Here is a 22,705-nt window from a genome sequence, read left to right on the forward strand (position 1 = left end):
TATTGCTCTGATGGCAGAGGGGTTTATGCCTTCGGTGATCAGGCCTTCATTGCAGGCTGGCACCTGGAGTTTATCAGAGTAGTACGTGTAAGCCACTGCCCTGGTCCCCAGGCCCCTGCTTGACTTGATATTTTGGGGGCCAGGGGGGCACACCGGCTGTGCTCAGGGCTTGCTTAAGTCCTGGCTCTGGATTCAGGAATTACTCCTGGCAGGGATGCCGGAGATCGAACCCGGGTCAGCCGTGTGCAAGGCAAGTGCCTTCCCTGCTGGACTATCATTCAAGCTCCACTAGCTACTGCTCTGAAGGCGTTTCCCCTCCCGCCCTCTCAGATCCAAGCCCTGGGGCTTCCCCCAGCCCCTCATCTCGCCAGCTGTCCTGTCCCTCTGTCCCGCTGGCTCGGGAGCCGCAAACCATCTGGGAGACAGCACTGATACCCTGGAGCCTTCCTTCAGGGCCAGCTACATGTATGTCCTGCCCCACCCTCGGCTGACCCCGTCTAGATCCCGGGCATCGAATAGGGTCCCCTGAGCACGGAGCCCAGCCTCAGATGGCGGAGGCAGGGATGAGCTGAGCTGCAGCCAGCCAGGCTGTTTGGCCCCGCCCTGCCCTCAGCGGGCCCGCTGGCCACTTCAGTGTCCTAGCAACCGGAAGCTCAGCGGAGCTCCCAGACAGAGGCCATTCTCCTGTGACCGCAGCCACCTGCAGACTCCCTGGCCACTTTGAGGAGTCGTCCATGCCAGTCCCGGGTGCCCCCAAGCCCATCCCTCCCCTGCCACAGACGCAGAGCCCGCTGACAGAATGAGCTTCTCGCTGACCTTCAGAGAGCTGGTCAATGTGGCCATCCCGCAGTGTGGCGTGGTCAACTTCAAGGCCCTGCACCTGCTGCTCCAGGCCATCCTGGACCACGTCCACCTGGCCCAGCTGGAGAAGGTGTTGTCAGGGGATGAGGACTTCCTGCAGACCTCACCGGCCAGCTTCCTGCCCCGGGAGGCCGACGGCCCACCCACCACCACCACCCCCATGAAGAGGCTCAGCAACGTCTTCGACCACGTGGTGAGCCGCATTGACAAGGTGGAGAGCCAGCTGGCCACGCTGCAGGCCCTGCCGTCCACCGCCCAGCTGCTGGAGAGCAGCACCGGCACCCAGCGGCCCATCGAGGACTTGTACCACCTCATCAAGCTCCGCAAGATCGTGGAGGGCAATGAGGAAGCCATGGCCAAGGTAAGCGCCTGCCGCCCCCGCTGGCCCCCGCCAGCCACTGCCCCACCCGCACCCTCTCAAGTGTTCAAAGAGTCAAAGAGAAGCAGTTGGCAAGGGCCCAACTTGGGGGTTTGCAGACGCTTTCAAGAGACAAGTTGCTGGCGGGTACCAGCAACTTCAGGGGATGCCCAGGGGGAGGCCGTGCCACCACTCGCTGCCTGAACAGCTCTGGATCCTGCGTTCCTCCTCCTCCTCTTCCCTTCCCGTCTCCTCCCTTCCCTCCTTTTCTTCCTCGGGGACCCCACATGGTGCTGAGGACAGAGGCCAAGTGCCCCGTGCCAGGCGGGCGCCCCACCCCTGACTATAGCTCCGGCCCAGGATTCGATTTTCTTTTTTGGTTTTATTTTGTTTCATTTTGTTTGGGGGCCCACCAGGCTGTGCTCATGGCTTACTCCTGGGCTCTGCACTTCGGCATCACTCCTGGAAGGCTTGGGATTGGGAGACCCTCTGGGGTGCCGAGAAGTGAACCCACTGCACTCTCTCTCTCTGGCCCAGGCATCATTTTATTTTCCTCACACCCCTCGTATGGCTGAGGGTCTGAGAACTGCGGCTGAAACAGCTGCAGGTGATGGGGCTGAGCCGTGAGCCCGGGTTTTGCCCTCCTGGTCCTGGCCTGGTCCCAGTTTCTCCTGCTCAGAGAGACCCTGGGGAAACCACCCAGCAGGGGACCTTGCTGAGCCTCCGCCAGCCACTGCATACCCCATGCCAGGCAACAGGCCCACTCCTCCTTCCCGCCCCACAACAGCCCACCACAGCTCTGAGCACAGCTGGCTTTGCGTCACGTGCTGGGGTTGTCACGGGGTGCGGCTGTCGGCCACGGTCTGCCCTGCTCTGTTTGGCCTCTGCCTGAGCCACACCAACGTCATGCCCTCCCTCCCCGCAGTCCATACAGACCCTGCAGGACTTACTCAGCAACACCTACGAGCTCAAGGTGGCCGTTGAGACCCTCAGGAAGGATGTGGACGGGCTGCAGGCAGTGTGTGGAAAGGTAGACCTCCCAGTGCCCGGCGCTCACTTAGCCGCGCAGGAATGCCTGCAGGTCCAGCGGGATCCGGGTGCGTCCTGGCATCCCCGCCTCCCCTCCCCACCCCTCCTGGTGCTTCCTTCGGACCCACCTTCATTCTCAGGCAGGTTTTCCCCTGGGCATGGCGAGTCCAGTGGAGAGCCCACTGAGAGCTGGAAGAGAAACAGCGTTTCCTCTCGGAGGAAGTTCCTTGTGTGCTGGAAGGCAGAACTGGCCGGGGCACAGCTGTGCTGCTGGGCGCTGGCTGCACAGGGGAGCCCCCAGCCCCAGGTGACACCATCTGTTTCAGGTCCTGCTCCGACTCTCAGCTTAGCACGGCCTTTCTGGCCTGGCTACCGCGAGATTTGCCATCTGGGGTGGCTCCCGTCAAAGCAGGAAGGGTAGGGGCCGGAGCAGTGGGATGGCGGGGAGGGTGTTTGCCTTGCACATGGCTGACCCACGTGCGTGCGATCCTGAGTACCCCATATGGTGCCCCAAGCACCGCCGGGAGCGATTTCTGAGCACAGAGCCAGGAATAAGCCGTGAACATCACCAGGTATGGCGCAACACACACACACACACACACACACACACAAAGGTAAAGGTAAAGGCCCTCCCGTTGATCATCGATTTGCTCGAGTGGGCCCAGTAACGTCTCCATTGGAGACTTTGTTGTTACTGTGTCTGGCATATCGAATACTCTCGGTAGCTTGCCGGGCTCTCCGAGAGGGGCGGAGGAATCGAACTCGGGTCGGCCATGTTGGCCGCGTGTAAGGCGAACGCCCTACCGCTGTGCTATCGCTCCACACAAAGGTAGTGTCAGGAAATGCAGAAAATGCTTGGGAGGACCCTGGACTTGTCCGAGCTTGAGATATAAGTCCTTCTCCACCTGTCTCTCCGCTTGGATAGTCTTGGTGTCTTTTTTGTCCATGAAAGCCTCTGAGAAGTCCTGCAGTCCAGAAACACATGGAATGTATGTTGTTGTTGTTGTTTTTGGAGCGGGGACAAACTCAGTGATGCTCAGGGATCACTCCTGGCTCTGTACTCAGGAATTACTTCTGAAGGGGCCCAGCTGACCATATGGGATTGAACCGAGATCAGTCACACGCAAGGCCAGGCCCCCTCCCCGCTGTACTATTGCCCAGACCCAGTTGTTTGTAGCCGGCCTTTCTCAAACGAAGTCCTCCTCAGCTCTCTCCCGCTCCGTGGAGAAGACTCGCGTTAGGATCTGGTGCTTCCTGTCCTGCCCTGCCCGGGAGCGGAGTCCCTGAGATTCCCCTGGGCTGGCCCACAGGACGGGCTCTTTTCGACAGATCCAGCCAGGGAATCTGGATGCTTTGCTTAGTAACGCCAATGCACAGAACCAGAAGGTGAACGTCCTGCACCGGGAAATGGTGAGGAGCTCTGTCCACCGGCCCAGCCCCAGCCCGCCAGGACCCCTGGGAGCGAAGGACGGGTGGTCCAGGTGGGGCCTCGCGGGTCTACTCACCCCTCCCCAGCCCCCCTGTCCCCCACCAGATGGCTCTCCGGGCTAAGGTACAGTCGATCCCCACATCCAAGGACACGGTGCTCTGGACCAGCCTGCACGAGGCCATGTTCCTGCAGGTGACCTGGAGGGAGGGGGGTGGCAGGACGGGGGACCAGCCCAGGCCCCCTTTCTTCAGGGAGCTTTTCTGTAGAAAGCGCAGACCCTGGACAATGACGACCTGTGGAACGTCGCAGGGGAGATTTCCGGTGCCAAGCCCGGCCCTGCCGCCATGTCCACAGATGCTCCGGAGAAGGCCCCGGCGCCCCCACTCACTCCGAGTCCCGCAGACTCTCACACTCCATGCCCCTCCGACACCGTGGAACTGGTGTTGGGAGATGGCTCTCCCCACAGTGCTCAGCCTGGGCCCCAGGATGCCCTTGCCACCGGGCAGCCCGGGCCAAAGCCCAGCCCAAAACCCGGGTCCACACCAACACCTGGTTCAGCTGGTGGCCCTGATTCTGCCACTGGGCCTGGTTCTGCTGTCGGGTCCGGTTCTGCTGCCGGATCTGGTTCTGCTGTTGGACCTGGTTCTGCCGTTGGGCCTGGTTCTGTCGTTGGGCCTGGTTCTACTGTTGGCCCTGGTTCTGCTGTTGGGCCTGGTTCTGCTCTGAGGCCTTGTTCTGCCATCAAGCCTGTTTCTGTTGTTGGGCCTGGTTCTGCCGTTGGGCCTGTTTCTGTTGTCAGGCCTGGTTCTGCTGTTTGGCCTGGTTCTGCCATCAGACCTGGTTCTGTTGTCAGGCCTGGTTCTGTTGTTGGGCCTCGTTCTGCCATTCGACCTGGTTCTGTTGTTGGGTCTGGCTCTTTTGTCAGGCCTGGTTCTTTCGTCAGGCCCAGTTCTGCCATCGGACCTGGTCCAGCCGTTGGGCCTGGTCTGGCCTTTGGGCCTGGTTCTACCTTCGGGCCTGGTTCTGCCATTAGGCCTGGTTCTGCCATTGGACCTGGTTCTGCCATCGGATCTGGTTCTTCTGAAGGGCCTGGTTCTGTCATCGGGCCTGGTTCTGCTGGTGGGCCTGGTTCTGCTGCTGAGCCTGGTTCTGCTGCTGGGCCTGGTTCTGGTTCTGTCATCGTGCCCGGTTCTGCTGCTGCGCCTGGTTCTGCCCTTGGGCCTGGTTCTGCAGTCAGGCCTGGTTTTGCTGTTAGTCCTGGACCTGCCATTGGGCCTGGCTCTGCTGTTGGGCCTGGGCCTGGCTTTGGTCCTTGGCCTGCTCCAGGATTTGAACCTGGCTTTGGGCCTTGGCCTGTCCCAGGATTTGAGCCTGGCTTTGGGCCTTGGTTTGTCCCTGAATCTGGGCCTGGATTCGGACCCGCACCTACCCCTGGCCCCCAGCTCCCAGTGCCGGGAAACTGCCTTCTGCACAGAGACGTCCCCAGCATTGGCCCTTCCCAGGCTCCAGACTCCCGCTTCTTCACCCCGCCCTGGGGCTCCAGGGCCCCCCCACTGGCCAGGGAGCACAGCTCAGTGTGGCCACAGCCAGTGTGGCCACAGACTCTGGACCCCTACCTGCAAAGCATCTTGGAAGGCCAGGAGGAGGTACCCTCGGAGGGCACAGCAGGACGGGGGCCCCGGGCCATGGAAGCAGCCCCCACGTCTCCTGTCAGCCTCAAGAAGCTGAAGACCGACGCTAACATCGCGGCCGCTGCTGCTGTCGCCTATGCCACTGCCGCCACCTCGGCTGCCCGCGCCGCCCAAGCAGCTGCCCAGGCCATGCAGAACGCGCCCACCGTGCACCTGGCCGCTGCCACCCCAGCGGCGGGCACCTCGGGGCCCCTCGGGGTGCTCACAGGCTTCCCAGGCGTGGGGGCTGCTCAGGGGGCCACCTACAACCTTGGAGAGGAGGCGGCGCTGAAACAAGAGCCGAGGGACGCAGAGATGTCCAGTCTCTTGGGCCCTCTGCTGCCTGCCAGGGTCCCTTCCAACCTGGTCATGTCTCAAACCCTGAAGGCCGCCAGGCAGGCCTCGACCCCTGAGGAGAAGAGGTCGGCTGTCCAGCTGTCCATGAGTCACCTGGCCCTGATGCCCATGCAGCACGAGAGCCTCAAGGACGAGTTTGCCAAGCTGGCCTCCAAGCTGCACCAGCGCGTGAGCTACCTCGGTGGGTCAGCCCAGCACCCTGCGCCCCCCGACAGGTCCCCCCACACCTCCCTGTGGCCCTCGGCCCCCAGGTCCTCACCCGTGAAGTCTCCCCTGGGTGGGCTCTGGTGCTGGCCTGAAGGGGCCGAGACATGCATGGTCCAGGGCGTCAGGCACTCGCCTCGCATCTGGCCGGCCCCAGTTCCAGGTTCCATCTCCAGCACCGCAAGTGGTCGCCCAGAAGTAGCCGTGTAGCCCCCGGGCACAAAGCCAGGAATGATCCCTGAGCTCTGCCAGTGTGGCCCAACTCTTCTCATCCCCCAAAAAATCTGGCTCCCGGACACGTGGCGGTGGCCCCACGCTGCCAACTGAGCATCTTTCTGTGGGACAAGCCCCTCAGCCCCCTCCCGAGGGGAGCAGGCAGGACCCTCCACCAGATTCCTCCAGCCCCTGACCCACTGTTGCTCGCAGCTAACATGGGCGGCATGGCTGAGCTCAGCATGACCCTGGATGTCCTTCAGGAGAAGATCAGCAATCTCTCGAAGTCCAGGATGAAGGCCAGTGTCCCTGGAAAGCCTGAGGGAGGAGGGTATTGGCCTCTGACCCAGGGCCATGGGAGCCCCCGCCCCCGACAGCGTTGGCCCTGTCACAGGAGAAAGCCCGGGAGGTGAGGGGCAGACGCGGTGCTGCCAGGGATGCCCACAGGGCTGCTGTGGGCCTCTTCTCGTCTCTGCTGGCCATGAGGCTGGTGGGAGCAACGCCCAAGCCTGGGACATCCATTCCCCCCTCTCAGGAGGAAGAACTCGAGAGGATTTGGGGCCACCAGATGGAAACCATGAAGGGCCGTTACATCATGCTGGACAAAGCAATGAGCAAGGTCCAGATTCGTCTGGAAGACTTGAAGGTTCGCCTGTCTGGGGGGCAGCTGGGTCGGACGGGAGAGAAAGGGTCCACCACTGGACTCCCTCCCCACAGAGGCTCCCGAGTACACTAGAGAGGGCCAGGGGGCCATGGAGGCTGGGAGACGCAGTGGACACTCACCATGAAGTTCGCTTCATTGAGAATGGACAAATCTCTCCAGCCCACACCCAGAAGGCTGACATACACAGGGTCCATGTTGTTGGCATAGACGCACCCACCCACCAAACTCCGAGTGTGTGTATGAATGAGTGAAGTAGTAAATGAGTGAGTGAATTCGTGATTGAGTGCAGAAGTGAATGAGCAGATGAGTGACTGAATGAACAAATGAATGAGTAGATGAGAAGATAACTGTCTGAGGGGCTAACTGAGAGCATGAAAGAGTGAGTGAGTAAATGAATGCGTCAATGAGTGCCTGAAAGAGGAAGTGACTGAATGAGTGAGAGAGAGAGAGAGAGAGGAGTTTTTGCACTGCTGTCAGGGGTTCTGAATTTCTCCCGAGCCATCTGGGCTGGGGGCTGTCCCGCGGGGCCTTCCTGGAGCCCAGCCCTGCACAGGAGGGTGGCAGCACTCTGCCAGCCTCTCCCACTGGGCAGCTCCCCACAGGGCACTCCCTGCCCGACCCAACTTGCTGGATTGTGTCCATACTTCAGCCCAGAATAGGCCAGTCTTTGGCAAGGGGACCTACTGGGTCACCCCCAGCAGGAGGAGAGGACAAGGGCACGCAGCCCCACATAGGCCCCCGAGACGGTTTCCACGGTGAGGGGCAAAGGGGCACTTCTCCCCTCCCTGGGGAATCACCTGAATGACCAGTTCGAAGAGTGACCAGTTCGGACACACACGGCTGTCCAGGGGTGGGTGGACTCTGCTCCCCGTGTCTGGGGTCTCGAGCAACAACCGAAAACAAATGCCCCCAAGAACGTGCTGCCCACTGCAGTCCTGCCCCCCCCACCTCCTCCTCCTTGGTGAACCAGTACCTGGGCTATGCTGTGCTGACCACGGCATCTCCTGTCCACTCGGTGGGACCCACGCTTAGGGACTGCTTGGCCTCGGCCAGCTCCAGCTGGGGCTGTGTCCCTCGGGGTGATGAGGACAAGATGCTAGAGACAGGTGGTACGTGCGGGGAGGGCCCGCAAAGAGGGGGGTGAGAAGGAAGCGTCCCCGCGTGTGGGCGCCACGTGGGTGCCATCAAGACGCTTAGCTCTCCCGTGCAGGGGAGGAAGGACCAGCTGGCGGCAGGCTGGGAGCCGGAGGGAGTCCTGGGGGTGCCGGTGGCAGCCCTCCACCGTCCCCGCCCTTCTCCGACCTGGGAGCCCAGGCCTGCTCCGGTGCCCCCCACCCCACTGCTGTCCACCTGCCCCTCGTCCCTCTCAGGCAGGCAGCCATGGGCTGTGGACACTGTTCCCAGGGACCCCAGGGTGGGCGCCCGCATGCCACTGCATCTGACCCTAGGCCATCTGGACTCATATCAAAAATCTGGAAACGGAAAAGGCTGACAAAAGCCTGGTGGAGAAGGAGCTGAAAGAGGTGGGTGGCCGAGCCCCGGCCCAGCGCCCCCACCCGCGGGCAGGAACCCCATCACAGCTGCCAAAGGGGGGGTGAGCCAAGCCCCTGCCCAGCGCCCCCACCCGCGGGCAGGAGGCCCCGTCACGGCTGTCCAGGGGTGGGTGGACTCTGCTCCCCGTGTCTGGGGTCTCGAGCAACAACTGAAAACAAACGCCCCCAAGAACGTGCTGCCCATTGCAGTCCTGCCCCCCCACCTCCTCCAGAAAGCCGACCGGGGCACTCTGGCCACCAAGGCCAACCGCGCCGAACTAAAGACCCTGTCGTCGGAGGTGAACGAGCTAGTTCAGAGCTTGCTTCTCCGGGTCATGGCCCACGAGGACAACTGGAAGAAGAGCGTGGAGCAGCTGAGCAGGGAGCTGGGCACCAAGGTGAGCGGTCCTCTCGGACACCGCCTCCCTGAGCCCGCCCCCCACGGGCACCACCTCCCTGAGCCCCCCCCCCCCCCCGCCACTGCCTCCCTGAACCTGCCTCCGTGGTCATTATCTTTTTTATTTTATTTTTTTTTTATTGAATCACCGTTAGATACGGCTACAAGCTTGCATGTTTGAGTTTCAGTCATACAGTGATCAAACACCCATCCCTCCACCAGGGCACATTCCCCCCTGCCAATGTCCCCTGTATCCCTCCCACCTTTCCAGCCCTCCCCCTGCCTCCATGGTAGACAATTTCCCCCATACTCTCTCTACTTTTAGGCATTATGGTTTGCAATATAGATACTGAGAGGCCATCACGTTTGGTCCTTTCTCTACTTTCAGCACACATCTCCCATCCCGAGCGATCCCTCCAACCATCATTGACTCAGTGACCCCTTCTCCATCCCAGCTGCCTTCTCCCCCTGCTCATGAGACAGGCTTCCAACTATGGGGCAGTCTTCCTGGCCCTTGCGTCTACTGTCCTTGGGCGTCCATCTCATTTTATATTCCACACGGTCATGATCTTTACTGAGCCCACCCTCCCCAGTCATCACCTACCAGGCATATCTGCCCCAGTGACTCTCTGCTAAGCCCACACTTCACCATCACCGCCTCCACATTGCCAGTGGCCCCCAAAGGCAGCAGCTTAAAGCAGCCAACAGTCACCATTTCCGAGGGGCACGGAGCTGGGAACGGGCCACAGATACTACAGCGGGGAGGGCGCGTACCTTGCACACGGCTGAGCCTGGGTTTGGTCCCCAGCGTCCCAGAGGGCCCCTGTGCCTTGTCAGCAGTAGGCCCGAGGCACATCCAGGTATGCTACAAAAGCACGTCACTGTAGCACTGTCCTCCTATTCTTCATCGATTTGCTCGAACGGGCACCAGTAACACCTCCATTGTGAGACTTGTTGTTACTGTTTTTGGCATATCGAATACGCCATGAGGAGCTTGCCAGGCTCTGCTGTGCAGGCAGGATACTCTTGGTAGCTCTGGTACAAACACAAAATCAAAATTCTTCCCTCCCATATATGCCGTAATGATCTGTGTGCCTATAGCCTGCCCACAGGGCAGAGTCTGGCAAACTCCCCGTGGCGCACCAAATATGCCAAATACCAGTAACAATGATGGGTCTCATTCTCCTAAAGAGCCTTGAATATAATCTCAGGGCTAGGATGAAAGAGACTTTACTGGGGCCTGCTCGAGGCAATCGACGAATAACAGGATGATGAATGAATGAATGAATGATCTGTGTGCGGGTGAGGAAATTGCCCTGTGCAGTGGCCTCCTGGCGGGCTCCTGTGTGTTCCTGCTCGCCCTGTGCTCTGTGTCGGAGTCCTGTGGGCACTGTCCATTCCTGGGGGCAGTGCCATTGCAGCCTCACAGGTGCCATCTGGCTGCTCACTCACACCTTGGTTCTGTTCAGTGGAAATGGAGTGTCGGGACCAAGTCCAGGCCCTGGGAAGGAAAGGGCCAGAAACTCAAAACTTGCGGTGGGCGTGGGTAGGGAAGACAGGCAGATTAGAGGCAGCGGGTCTTTGGTGGTGGCTGATATTCTGTACATCAAAAGCAAAAATAGTGGGGGCCGGAGTAATAGTAGAGTGGTAGGGCGTTTGCCTTGCATAAGGCCGACCTGGGTTCGATTCCTGGCAGCCAAGCACCACTAGGAGTAATTCCTGAGTGCAGAGCTGGGAGTAAGCCCTGAGCATCGCTGCGTGTGACCCAAAAAAGAAAGAAAAAGTTATGGGCCAGAGTGGTAATCCAGAGGATAGGGTGCTTGGCTTGCACACAGCCTGGCTTAGGTTCGATTCTTGGCAGCACACATGGTCCCCCAAGCCCGCCATGAGTGATCCCTGAGCACAGAGCCAGAAGTAAGCCATGAGCACCGCTGGGTGTGGCTCCCCCCAAAAAACAGCATAAAAGTTAACTATATATACACTACAGTGTTTTAAAATAGGGCTGGAAGGGTTGTAAAGTGGGTTTGACCTGAGTTCAGTCCCCGGCACCCTATATAGTCCCCTGAGCACAACCAGGAGTAACCCCTGAGTATTGCCTGGCATGGCCCCCAAAATTAAAAATCAAAAAATAAGGTGGAGAGAGAACAGGGATTAAGGGGCTTGCTTGTATGTAATGACCCCACATCCATCTCTAGCACCCAGCCAGGGTCACTCCTGAGCACTGGCTAGTAATAACCCCTGAGCACCTCCAGGTGTGGCCCAAAACTGAAAATTAAAAAACTGGGTGCAGAGTTCTAGTACCCTGGGTAGGGCACTTACCCTGCATGCGGCCAGCCCAAGTTTGATCCCCGGCATCCCATATGGTTCTCCAAGCCCCTCCGGGAGTGATCGATCCCTAAGTGCAGAGCCAGGAGTAACCCTGAGCATTGCCAGATCTGGCCCCCAAACAAAACGAAAACGTTTCCAAACCCAGACCGCACCAGTCCTGCTCTCCACGAAGAGCTGAAGAGCTGCAGGTGGATTCCTCCAAACCTTTGCCATGGGCGGGTCTGGGCCGTGGTTCAGAGGGCCAGGCACTCACGTCACGGCAGTGGAGTGGAGGGAAGGGCCCTCTGCCCCCTTCCCCCTTCCCCTTCCCTCCAGCAGGGGTGCCCAGCCGCGTCCCAGATTACTGGTTCCCGATGCTGTTTGAGTCTCTGAGGGGCCCCATTACCTCGGGCTGGGGGAGCAGAGCGGGCAGGTGACCTGGCCTCCTCCGCCCTTCCCGGGCAGCTGGTTCGCAGCGACCTAGCCGAGCTGAAGGCAGACCTGAACAAGATCCGGCAGACCCTCAGGAAGGTGATGGCCGAAGTCTTCCACTTTGACCCCGACAACGCGGCCGGCTTCAGGAGGTGGGTCCCCCTGCCCCCTGCTCTCTTGGCCTGTGCCCTGGGAGGGGACCAGGCCCCGCAGAGACATGAGCTCTGAGCACCTGCACTCATGGAGCTGGGCACAGCTGACTCTGGGAACCTGGGCACATCTGGTGGTTGTCACACCCTGGCCTGCCCAGACAGTGCCCGGGGCAAGCCCACTTCCCCCACCCCCAAACACACACCTGGAGCAGCTCCCCAGAAAGCACCGCTTTCAAGACCAGGTTGTGTTTGGGGCTAGGAAGTAGGTAACACATTCTCACCCCATTTCTGCCCCCCTGGGATGTCAGTGGCTGTGGGGGATGGGGTTGGGCCTGGCCTGGGGGCACAGGCAGAAGTCCAGCCCCACCACCAACCCCCTGATAGTACAGCATGAGGTCGACATGGGTGGGTTCAATACCCAGAACCCTATACAGCCCCCCAGCACTGCCAGGTGTGGTTCCTGAGTAAAGGGCCAGGAGTGTTGCCAGCTGAGGCCCCAAAACAGAAAAATAAATCAGAAAGAAGTACAACCCCAAGCACTGGGCCTGGGCCAGCTCACCCACAGCGGGTCCCAGCCGACATCTCCTGTCTTTCAGGAAACTCTTTGAGCAAGTGCAGTGCCTCTCCTGTGACCGGTCCTTGGACATGATGACCAGCCCGTGAGTGACCAGCATACCAGGGCACCCTGCCTCCCGCCCTCTTGCTCTCCCTTGCTGTGCGTGGGGTGGGGGTCCCAGCACCCCCATGTAATGGCACATCGGTGGGTCTGGTCCCCTGCCCTGGGTGGGCAAGTCTCCCACCAGCCTGTCTGTCCGGTTGCTGTTTGGACTTTCTAGCAACGCGGACTGAAGCCAAGTCTGTGTGAAGGGCAAGCACTTTCCCACCAGGCTCACTCCCAGCCCTCACAGTATTTGAACTAACTAATGTTAGTGACGCAAGATAGTTTTGTCTTTTGCTTTTTTGCGGGGAGGGGACCACATCTGGCAATGCTCAGGGCTGACTCCTGACTCTGCGCTCAGGGATCACTCTTGGCAGGGCTCAGGGGACCGTATGGGATGTCCGGGAACAAACCTGGATGGCCATGTGCAAAGCCAGCACCCTGAACTGTCTCTAGCCTCTGAAACAAACTAGTTCTTGTGGAAACTTAGATGACAGGGGAGAGAAAGAGAGCCTGTCTGTATGTCTGCCTCCCTCTCTGTATGCTTGCCTGTCTGTCTGTATCCCTGTCTGTTAAATATATTTATCAATATCAAAAATGTATGATAAATTAAAACCAAATGGAGATATGTAGTTTGAGATATCAAACTACATAAACATAACAAATACTTCATCTATAAAAGGAACTCCGAGATGCTGCTTTACATGAGGTTGACCACGGTTTGATTCAAAGGCGTCACTTATGGTCCCCTGTGCGGTGCCAGGAGTGATCCCTGGGTACCACTGCCTGCGGTCCAAAGGCCACCCCAGAGAAAGATGCGGCCTGTGTGACAGTAGTGGGAGGGCACTTGCTTTACATGTGGCTGACCTGGGCTTGTCCCTGGCACCCTTTGTGAGTCGGCCAGGAGTGATCCCTTAGCACAGAGACAGGAGTAAGCCCTGGTAACCATCAGGTACGGCCCCAAAACCAACCAGCCAAACCAAACAAAGGAAAAGGAAGCTGCCTGGAAGTGGTCAATGAGCTGTAGACACAGAGACACCCTTGGCCAATATGGATCCCACTCCATGAACTCGAACCTTCTGAGACAGACAGTGTTCCAAAGCTGCCACAGACACACATGGCCTGTGTCACGTGGGCGGCTGGGAACAGCTTCTCCTTTCTGGGGGTGCAGTCATTGGCAGGGCAGGGCGCATTACACAGGGTCCCTGCGGCCTTCCCACTGACCCCGTCCCCCAGAAGGAACCCCTGACCTCCCCCTGGGCCAGCCTCTCCAATCCTTGCTTATGGCCTGTGGGGGCTGGAGGGCCCCAAGAGCCGAGAAGGTGGGCCAGCAAAGTGAGCTTGCTGGAGAGACGAGCTGGAGGGCTTCCTGGAGGAGCTGGGGGGGCCACACCTAGCACCTGTCCCCGAATAGGCATCTCCTCACTGTCCGAAAAGCCCAGCTGCTGTCCATGCTGCAACCGGTCAGCGCCAACAGCTCTGAGTTTCTGCAGCAGCAGCAGATGAGGTGAGGAAGGCCCCCCAGGGGGCACTGCGTGGGAGCTGCAGCCAGGGAGGGGAGGAAGCCAGAGAGGCTGCCGGGGCGGCACCCCCAGGATGGGGGGTTACCCGATCCCCTCCCCGGAGACATGCCAGGGCCCCCAGAAGCCTGCGCTGGAGCCCTCCCCTCCCTCGACAGCTCAGAGAGCTGCCACCCATGTTCCCAGACACCCTTGGGAGCCAGAGCGCTACACAGTGGGGAGGGGGTTTGCCTTGCATGTGGCCGGCCGGGATTCAATCCCCGGCATCCCATAGTATCCCCCAAGCACCACCAGGGGTAATTTCTGAATGCAGAGCCAGGAGTCACCCCTGAGCATCACTGGGTGTGACCCAAAGAGCCAAAACCAAACCAAAAACCAAACAGAAGACACCCCTGGTTTTCAGCACCCCTCGACTCTTGACACCCGCGTGGTGGGGTGTATGGCTGAGCAGAAGCCACAGCCCCCAGAGCCCCCAGCCCCCCACCCTGCCTACTGGAGACTCGAGGCTGAGTGCTGGCATGGGCCTGGGGGGTGGCGGGGACTGGGGGGCCTGTGGGGGTCGCTTCTGTCCCTGCATCCCCGGGCCGTGATGAGGCTCCTGCAGTGACTGACTCCAGCCTGCCCCAGGGAACAGCTGCAGGACGTGGGGACCTGTGAGGATGCCACCCTGAGCACCCCCCAGCACTGGGCTAACAGCCCTGAGAGTCACGCCGGGCCCCTGCTGTCCATCTACCCCTACGGGGATCCCAGCGTCATGGACTATGACAGGGTAAGAGCGGCTTTGGCGGGGGCCGGGGCCAAGGGGCCAGTTCTGGCAACCCTCTGAGCTGGGTCCTCTGACAGGCCCAGGTGGACATCCTGGGAGTGGACGGTGTCCTGTACAAAGGCCGCATGGCCAGTCAGGAGCTGCCCCCCATGGCTGACGGGGAGAAAGACCTGGCAGGTGAGGGTTGCAGACCTTGGGGAGCCACCTGGTGGCAGTCCTGGCTCTGCTGGGCAGCTGACACGGTGAGAGCGTGTTGGCACCACCATCTGGGCGACCCTCCCTCTGCATGGGGCTGGGCTGCCCAGACTAGCGGGCTGGGTGATGACCGGAAGGACAGCGGGGGCTGGGTGTAATGGAACCCCCGTGGGGACAGCGGGGACCCAGAGAATGGCCTAGGCAGCAGGAGGGCTGGGCTGCTGGCCAAGGGAGGCCTGAGAACCAAAGATCAGCCGCGGGGAAGGACTAGCCTCTGCGTGGGGTGACCCATGGCCGCTTAGGGTCGGCCCAAGCTCGGGGGGGCCTTTATCCTACCTGTGGTGTCCCTCCTCCCACTTGGCTTAGTCAAGGGCTTGTGCAAAACCCCTTTCTCCATTGCTGCGGCGGCCACCACCCTGCGCGGTCAGGAGGGCTGGGGAGGGGGCCGTGAGGGCGGGGCCTGCCGGCTGGGACCTGTGGGCGGGGCCATGCAACAGGGAGGGACCTGTAGGCGGGGCCGTGTGGGTAGGGCCATGCAGGGTGGTGGGGGGACGCTGTGGGTGGGGCCGTGCAGGGTGGGGGGGGACGCTGTGGGTGGGGCCGTGCAGGGTGGTGGGGGGACGCTGTGGGTGGGGCCGTGCAGGGTGGGGGGGGACGCTGTGGGTGGGGCCGTGCAGGGTGGGGGGGGACGCTGTGGGTGGGGCCGTGCAGACCGGAGGGGCACTGTGAGCGGGCCGTCATCCAGGGGCTGTGGGCGGGGCCTATCGGCAGGGGCGGGGGGCCGGCAGGATAGGGCAGTGGGCGGGGCCTGCATATAGAGATGTGGGCGTGGCCGGCAGGATGGGGCTGGGCGGGTGGGAACTGCAGGATGGGGCTGTGGGCGGGGCCTGCATATAGAGATGTGGGCGTGGCCTTCAGGATGGGGCTGCGGGGGGCGGGACCGGCAGGATGGGGCTGTGGGCGGGGCCTATCGTCAGGGGCTGGGGGGCCGGCAGGATGGGGCTGTGGGCGGGGCTTGCATAGAGATGTGGGCGTGGCCTGTAGGATGGGGCTGCGGGGGGGGCGGGACCGGCAGGATGGGGCTGCGGGCGGGGCTTGCATAGAGATGTGGGCGTGGCCTTCAGGATGGGGCTGGGGGGGCGGGACCGGCAGGATGGGGCTGTGGGCGGGGCCTATCGTCAGGGGCTGGGGGGCCGGCAGGATGGCGCTGTGGACGGGGCTTGCATAGAGATGTGGGCGTGGCCGGCAGGATGGGGCTGCGGGGGGGCGGGACCGGCAGGATGGGGCTGCGGGCGGGGCCGCCCAGGCTTCAGCGTCCTTCCGGGAAGGGACCTTAACAGGGCTTCAGTTTCCTGTCCCACCTGCATGCCTCACCCCAGGACCTTCTGGGAGACCAGCCTCTTGGGCAGGTGGGCAACTGTGGGAGGGACTTCCCTCGCACCCTGCCGCGGTGTGTGCGTGATGGGCGCTCTCAGGCCGCACCTCAGGCTCCCGTCTTGACTCCGAGGACATCCTCATCTCAGACGCACTCAGGGTCTAGGCTGTGGACAGCTGCGAGCCCGAGGCAAGGCCGGCCCGCCCAGGCACTGCCCCGAGTCCCTCGTCAGCCCCTATCCATGTGCACCCCCAGGTGCCTGCACTGGAGCTGCAGATGGGCGGCGCACACCCGACCCTGGGCACAGTGCGGCGGCAGGGGCGGGGGGCCCAGAGACGGGCGGGCAGGGGAGACCAAGCCAGTTTTCCCTCCCTAGGGGAGGAAAGGGAGCCTCGAGCTCCAGAGGCAAATGGAGGCGTGGGGCGGGGTTTCCGGAGCCCTGAACCGCCGGGCGCGCTTTCAGCCGGGACCCTCGGGCCCTGCGGGCGCGGGGCAGAGTCCCCCCGCCCCTTCCACCCTGTGTTCTGCCGCGGCTTCTGGTACGGGGCCTCGTCTCAGGAATTCTTGGCCCAACAGGGAGGAGGGGGCAGGGGGCACCTGGCGAGCTGGCGGCGTCTGCTCCGTTGCTAGGAAATGCCAGGGACAGGCGAATCCCCGGGAGAAGCAGATTTGCGGAGGAGGCGCTGTGGGGTTTTGTTTTGGGGCGCTAATATGTTCTAGAACTGGAGTGAGGGAGTGACCCTCATCCTTGTGCGTAGATGCCTCTCGGCAGTTCCCTGCAAAGGGTCATTCTGTTTGCTCGGGCCTGTGCAGCCCCCATCACCGGGGGACTCCTGAAAATCCCCGCGCTCCTAAAATGAAGGGGGCCCAGGCTGTTCCCCAGGGAGCCTCTCTGCTCCCCAGGCATTGCAGTCGGCTTGGGGGAGCAATTCCTTGTGGGGAAGGGGTGAAGGGCAGGGTGGGGGGCCAGGGGAAGAGCTCCACCTTGCTCTCTCCCCGTTGACACTGCTCAGCCGTGAAGATCCCGCACCCCCCACCTCGAGGCCTGGATGACCGTGGGCGCCAGAGCCCTTTTGGTGTCCTGTACCCCAGTGAGTACCCGGGCTCCCCGCAGAGCCCCTGCCGCCCCATTCCAGCTGCTGGTCTCCTGCCACCGCACCCATCTCCCACCTGCTCTGCCAGTCAGTGCCAGGGCCTCAGAAAGCCCCTTGCCTGGCCCCTGCCCTGCCCCCAGTTCCATCGTGGCTCTCCGAACCAACATGGGAAAGGGCTGGACCAGGGGCACCAAGCTCGCAGACCTCCCATTCATGGTGCCGTGTGTCCATCCTGGGGGTGCTCTGCGGAGGCCCCGCCACGTCCTGCCATGTGCCTGTCAGGAGGCTCTCCACAACATGCTCGAGAGTGCGGTGGCCTGAGGGGACGAGAGCCGGACCCCACACAAGCAGCCCTGCGTCCTCGGGAACTTCCCGGGGGCTGTGGCCAGGCGCACCCCGTGTCTGGGGAAACACTTCCCGTCCCAGGGTCTCTCGTGTTCTCAAGACATTACATGCGCCAGCCCTGCCCCCCAGCTTAATGCGCACACCCCCGACCCCCAACCGATGACCCCAGCCTGGCCCCCATCTCTGCCGATGCTGCTGCTGACATCGCCCCTGCAGGGCCCCCAGCCAGCGCAAGGGCTCGCCAGCACCCCAGGAGTCTGGCCTCCGAATCTCCCACCCACCATTCAGGCTGCCGGGCTGGACACACGGTGAGCTGCATGCCCCCTTCCCGCCCAGCCTCGGGGGCCCCCTGCTCACCTGCTCTCACCAGACCCTCTTCCATCCACCGCAGCTCAAGGCACTAGTAATTTCCGGGACCAAAGGGGTCATTTTCAACTTGGGTTTATTTTTGGGGGGGATTGGGGACCAGCCTGGCCGTGCTCTGGGCACCACTCATGCCTGCCCGTGAAGCAAAGCCCTCAGTACCTCCCTGGCCCTTCTACTTATTTATAGTGCTCCTTGGCAATCCTGAGGGTAACTTGGACAAGTCCCCAGGACCCCTCTGCGTTTTCCCGTGGGGGACCAGGGCAGGAGAGGGCGGGGGTCTTGGGGCTGCAGAGCACAGTGCTCTTGCTCCCATCACCTCCAGACCTCAGTGCTCACTTACAGTTTCCTTCAATGTGGTTTTGGGGCTTGAGCCTCCACTATCCAGAGGCTTTGGTCGGAAGAGTAGGGGTCACTGGGCAGCTGTGCGGGGTGCCCTGTCTCCATGTCCCCTTCACCCTTATTCAGGACGTTGCCCCAGTGACACCTGGCTCTTCTGATCCCACGACAGGAAGATCTGGCAATGTCTCCTCAGAATAAAATCATGGGCTGACTTTGGCCCCACCCAGGACACGCAGCCTTCCCTGTCCCTCTCCATGCCATTACCCCGTGGGGTGCTGTGCACAGGGTGTTCACACAGCCTCTTCCCTGGATGGGCACACAGGAGGGGAGAGCAGGCTCCTGTGCCAGGCTGTCATTCCATGGCAGCCTTACACGGGTGTCCATCAGCCCCTTGGAGCAGCCCCCACAGGACAGGCTGTCATGGCAGCTGCTTCCTGGGAATTTGGGAGAGCAAAAGCCGCGTTTCCCAGGCCCTACCAGAGGCCAGGGATGCTCAGGTCTGCACCAGGCCCTCCCAGCTCACAGGATGTTCCCCAGCCCCAACAGGCATGTTGTGGGGTGCCAAAGGGGGGCGGGGGGAACAGGTGTCACTTCCCATCAGCGGGCTGTAGCCTGCGGTTGTGGACCCTGGAACCCGTCACTGGGCCCCCACCATCTTCACAGGGACTGAGCCCCGGAATCTGTGCTGGGGGCGGGGTTCCAGGGTCATCCCTGAAGGGCATCTACTCCTGCTGGAAGTGGGTTCTGGTGCACCCGCGGCCCGCCTCTGGAGGGCCCACAGAACACTGGTGTCTGCTCAGGACTTTCCTGGAAACTCTTTCCCCAGTCTCTGTGACACAGACCCTGGAGACCCCTCCAACTGGAGTCCACTTGGACTTCAGGACACATCCCTGGGACACAGTAAAGCTCAAGGCCTGTGACAAGCAGCCGTTGCAGGAACGTGTCCCAGCAGAGCTGTGCAGGCCTCAGATGGCCATGCAGACAGGCTATGCGGGCAGCCCCCATCCGGGGTGCTCAGCTCGCAGCAGCTACTGTGCCCTGGCCACCTGCTCCGCAGGGACCCCAGGGTGGGCTGAAGGGGGGGGGTCCCAGAGGCTTCAGGGTGTCAGAGACAGGAAGACTTCGGGGCTGCTGGACGCCTCCCAGGCAGGTGCAGGCCGGGCAGTGGAGACAGGGATTCTGGAACAGGCCAGAATTGAGCTTCTCAGGGTGGGGGAGTGAGAGGCCAGTGTTCTGGAGCGGGGCACCACCCTCCACAGGAACCAGCTGGCCCCAGAGCCCAGGACTGAGGCAAGACCACAGAGCCGAGGTGGTGGGAACTTGCTTTCCTTTGTTAGGGCGGGGCAGGGCCCTGGGGGAGCAGGAGGCATGCAGGCAGCCGGCAGGCAGCACCGGGGGACCGGTGGGAAGAGTCCTAGAGTTTCCCACAATCCTTTTCTCTGCAGGGACCAGCAAAGCGGGCAATGAGGGGGAGCAGGGCCCCGGCAGGGGCTGGGAGGGTAACAGTCGGGGGTGGGGGCACACTCGAACATGCAAAGTCCAGCTGCCCCGACACGGGGATGCTTCTGGAAGAGCGACACACACATAAATACACCGACACCGCGACACGCACGCATGCGGAGAAGGCGCTGCATGCCCGGGGTGGGGAGCACGGCCCCTGGCCCCAAGGAGCCCCCGACAGGAGGCTGCCAGGCGGCCGGGCAGCCAGGCTGGTGAGTGTCCCCAGGCCGGGGGCTCGAGGCCGGCAGGCGGGTCTTCTGGGAAGGCCACCTGGTCTCTGGCTTCTGTCCGTGGCACCCTCCACCGCGCCAGCAGGGGCTCCGGGGCCCGGGGTGCAGACGGAGGGTGAGGGGGCCCACGGAGACGTCCTCTCCCCCGCCCCACGGGGTTCTGGGCTCCGGGAGGGGGGAGGGGCCGCCCTTATCTCTCGGCTTCCATGGCAGGGTGGGCCCTGGTTTCTGATGCGGCCTGTGGGGGGGCCAGGGGCGACCAGTCTGACGCCGGGGAGGGGGGAGCCGGAGTCCACAGGGGCGGCTGCTGTGGCGCTTGGTGCTGTGGGCCCCCGGGGGGCGAGGCGGCAGCGGGCCAGCTGGCGGTGTGGGGGAAGTGAGGTGGTGGTGATGTGGCGGTGGCCGCCATGGGGCTGCCCGCTGCGCCTCCGTGGAAGGTCTCGGAGGCCTTGAGTCGTGAGAACATGGTGAGGGCGTCAGGGAAGTTGGGGGGTGTGGCAGGGGTGTTGGCAGGAGTGCACATCTGTGGGGGAGGAAGAGGGGAGGTGAGTACCCTGGTGCCAGCTTGCCTCGCCCAGGCCAAATGGCCCCACACCGCCGGCCACTGGCAGAGGCTCTGCCCAGTGAGCGCACCTCCCCACGCCCGCGCCCGCCCCTTACCATCTGGTGGTGGCTGTAGGGGATGTTCGTCTCCTGGAAGAAGGCGCTGAGGGCCGTCTGCAGGGAGAGAGCCAGGCTCACCCAGGACCCACAGATGGGTGCCAGGATGTGGGGGAAGTCGGCTGGGACATGGGGGTGGAGCTTCTGGGCCCCTCCCTGTGTCCCTCCAGAGGAGCAGGACCCCGACCCCCCAGCCCCAAGCTAGGGCCCCATCCCTGGCCAGGCAGAGCGGCTGTCTTCCTGGTGGGACAGAGAGGGTAGTCAGGGTCAGGTGTGGGGGGGAAACAGGAGGGAACTCCATCAGGAGGTGTCCCTGATGTGAAGGGCAGCCAGCTCCTCTGCTACTGCCCTGCCTGGTCTTCGTTTCCCAAATTCACTTTTACTTTCTCCCACCATTCTTCTGTCCCACAGGACACCCTAAAGTGCACTGTAAGAGCTGGGGCATCCCAAGTTTCCCCTGCAACCCTTGACCCCACCCATTACGAAGGCCAGGCTCCCCCTGAGAAGCCCTGCCCTGCTGAACCACCCACATTAACACCCCAATCCCAGAACAGGACCCCCTGGAGCTCCGGGCTGGGTTGCCCTTCAGCCCCTAAATGCTGCCCGCGGGGTGGAGTGGAGGGCCCCCCACTCCCACGCACAGACCCAAGGGTCGGGGGTTCACAATCCACTTCCAGCTTCAGCACCTCTAACATTCTATCCCTCACAGCGGGCAACATCGGGGCGCCGACCCCAAGCGCCCCTGGTACTTCAATCTACTGCCAACCCAGCCGGCTGCCCGGGACGACCACCCACGGCCCTGCAGGGCAGAGCAGCAGGAGGCGCCAGGCTGGACCCGGGGCTCCGGAGCGGCTGTCAATGTGGTTTTGCAAGTTTCGCCACATCCAGCCTTTGAGACAAACGGGCTGATTAGGGAGCTTCCTGCGGGCGGGGCGCTCAGGGGCCCTTCACCTCGGCGGCCCGCGGGAGAAGATGCCCGAGGGGGGCACGGCCGGGATGAGGGGCCCGGGAGTCCTGGGGGGGGGGTCCTCACTCCCTCCATCGCGCCCGGCCGGTGTGCGCCGGAGGGACAGTGACTCAAGGGAAGCCTGGGCGGGCCCCGCAGCACGACCCCTGGAGCCCTGGTGACCGACCTATGGGACGGGGACTCGCGGGGGTGGGGCCGGAGGGGGCCCTCCCAGCCTGGCGGCTGCAGCTGTGGACGGTGCGGCCGGGGCGGGTGGAGGCAGGTGAAGCCCCCGGCGTGCCGCCCCCCGCCATCGGCCGCACGTCCGTGCAGGCCCCCACGGGCCCGCGTGTTTACACACACGCCGTGCCCACGCGGCGCGTGCGTAAATACGAGCGCACATGGACGTGCCGGGCGCGCGGCCCGGGGACCCACGCAGCGGGCGGCGCCGGGGTGGGGGGGCGGCGGACCCTGCGCGGCGCAGGCCGGGGCGTCCGCCTCTCCGGCCGCGGGGTGTCCGTCCGGGCCCGGCGCCGCCCCGCCCGCCCGCGAACAAAAGCGTGGGACCCCCGACCCCACCGGCGCGGGCCTGGGGGCGGGGTCTCGGGCCGCGCACCCCGGCGGGCAGCGTTTCCGGGGGCCGCGCTGGGCCAGGCGCCGCGGGCGCGCGCAGGGCCCGGGCGCGCCCCCGGCCCGGCCCGGCCCGACCCCGGCCCCCGCCCCCGCCCCCGAGCCGGCCCGGCCGAGCGCGCAGCCCGCACGTGCCCGCCCCGGCCCGGCCCGGCCCGGCCCGGCCGCGCACCTCGAACTGCCAGTGGGCCGCCTGCAGCAGCTGCTTCGCCTGGTCGGCCGCGCAGCCCGCCGTCAGCACGAACTGGTTGATCATGACCTGGTGCTTGAGCTCGTCCATGTTGACGGACATGGCGCCGCCGCCGCGCTCGCGCCGCCGCCTCACGCGTCCACCATTAGCGAGCCGGCTCCGGCTAATACAAATATTTACTGTGCGGCTCTGACTCACCGGCCTCGCCCGGCCCCGGCCGCGGGGGCCTCTGGGACATGTAGTCCCGCCGCTTCCGCCGCCGGGCGCCGACGGGCCGGGGAGTCGG

The 22,705-nt window shown here is 63.0% G+C and overlaps 2 protein-coding genes across 2 annotated transcripts; one reads left to right on the forward strand and one right to left on the reverse strand.

Annotated features, from left to right (window-relative positions):
• Positions 1–799: 799 nt before the first annotated feature.
• CUNH16orf96 (chromosome unknown C16orf96 homolog) lies at positions 800–16,284 on the forward strand. Its single transcript, XM_056135127.1, has 17 exons — positions 800–1,222; positions 2,145–2,249; positions 3,578–3,658; positions 3,783–3,869; positions 3,944–3,998; positions 4,711–4,909; positions 5,221–5,885; positions 6,335–6,420; positions 6,657–6,767; positions 8,234–8,308; positions 8,551–8,715; positions 11,487–11,605; positions 12,202–12,264; positions 13,678–13,770; positions 14,411–14,552; positions 14,627–14,726; positions 16,220–16,284. Exons 1-17 carry the CDS (start codon positions 800–802, stop codon positions 16,282–16,284), a joined length of 2,634 nt encoding a protein of 877 aa, XP_055991102.1.
• A 3,318-nt stretch (positions 16,285–19,602) lies between these two features.
• On the reverse strand, positions 19,603–22,684 carry UBALD1 (UBA like domain containing 1). The gene is made up of 3 exons (XM_056135336.1): positions 22,402–22,684; positions 20,654–20,710; positions 19,603–20,516 (listed from the first exon to the last, which is right to left on the reverse strand). The coding sequence occupies exons 1-3, from the start codon at positions 22,519–22,521 to the stop codon at positions 20,184–20,186; spliced, it is 510 nt and encodes a 169-aa protein (XP_055991311.1). The 5' UTR covers positions 22,522–22,684; the 3' UTR covers positions 19,603–20,183.
• Between the last annotated feature and the right edge of the window lie 21 nt (positions 22,685–22,705).

The sequence above is a fragment of the Sorex fumeus genome, unplaced genomic scaffold, assembly GCF_029834395.1.
Source record: "Sorex fumeus unplaced genomic scaffold, SorFum_2.1 ptg000110l, whole genome shotgun sequence".
Classification (NCBI taxonomy): Eukaryota; Metazoa; Chordata; class Mammalia; order Eulipotyphla; family Soricidae; genus Sorex; species Sorex fumeus.

Bases quoted from the DNA above. Each gene is read 5' to 3' on its own strand.
- CUNH16orf96 (XM_056135127.1), top strand. From the start codon at position 800: ATGAGCTTCTCGCTGACCTTCAGAGAGCTGGTCAATGTGGCCATCCCG. The intron at 6,768-8,233 runs GTTCGCCTGTCT...ATCTGACCCTAG, and splicing joins TTCGTCTGGAAGACTTGAAG to GCCATCTGGACTCATATCAA. The intron at 8,716-11,486 runs GTGAGCGGTCCT...CTTCCCGGGCAG, and splicing joins GCAGGGAGCTGGGCACCAAG to CTGGTTCGCAGCGACCTAGC.
- UBALD1 (XM_056135336.1), bottom strand. From the start codon at position 22,521: ATGTCCGTCAACATGGACGAGCTCAAGCACCAGGTCATGATCAACCAG. The intron at 20,711-22,401 runs GTGCGCGGCCGG...CTCTCCCTGCAG, and splicing joins CGGCCCACTGGCAGTTCGAG to ACGGCCCTCAGCGCCTTCTT. The intron at 20,517-20,653 runs GTAAGGGGCGGG...CCTCCCCCACAG, and splicing joins CCTACAGCCACCACCAGATG to ATGTGCACTCCTGCCAACAC.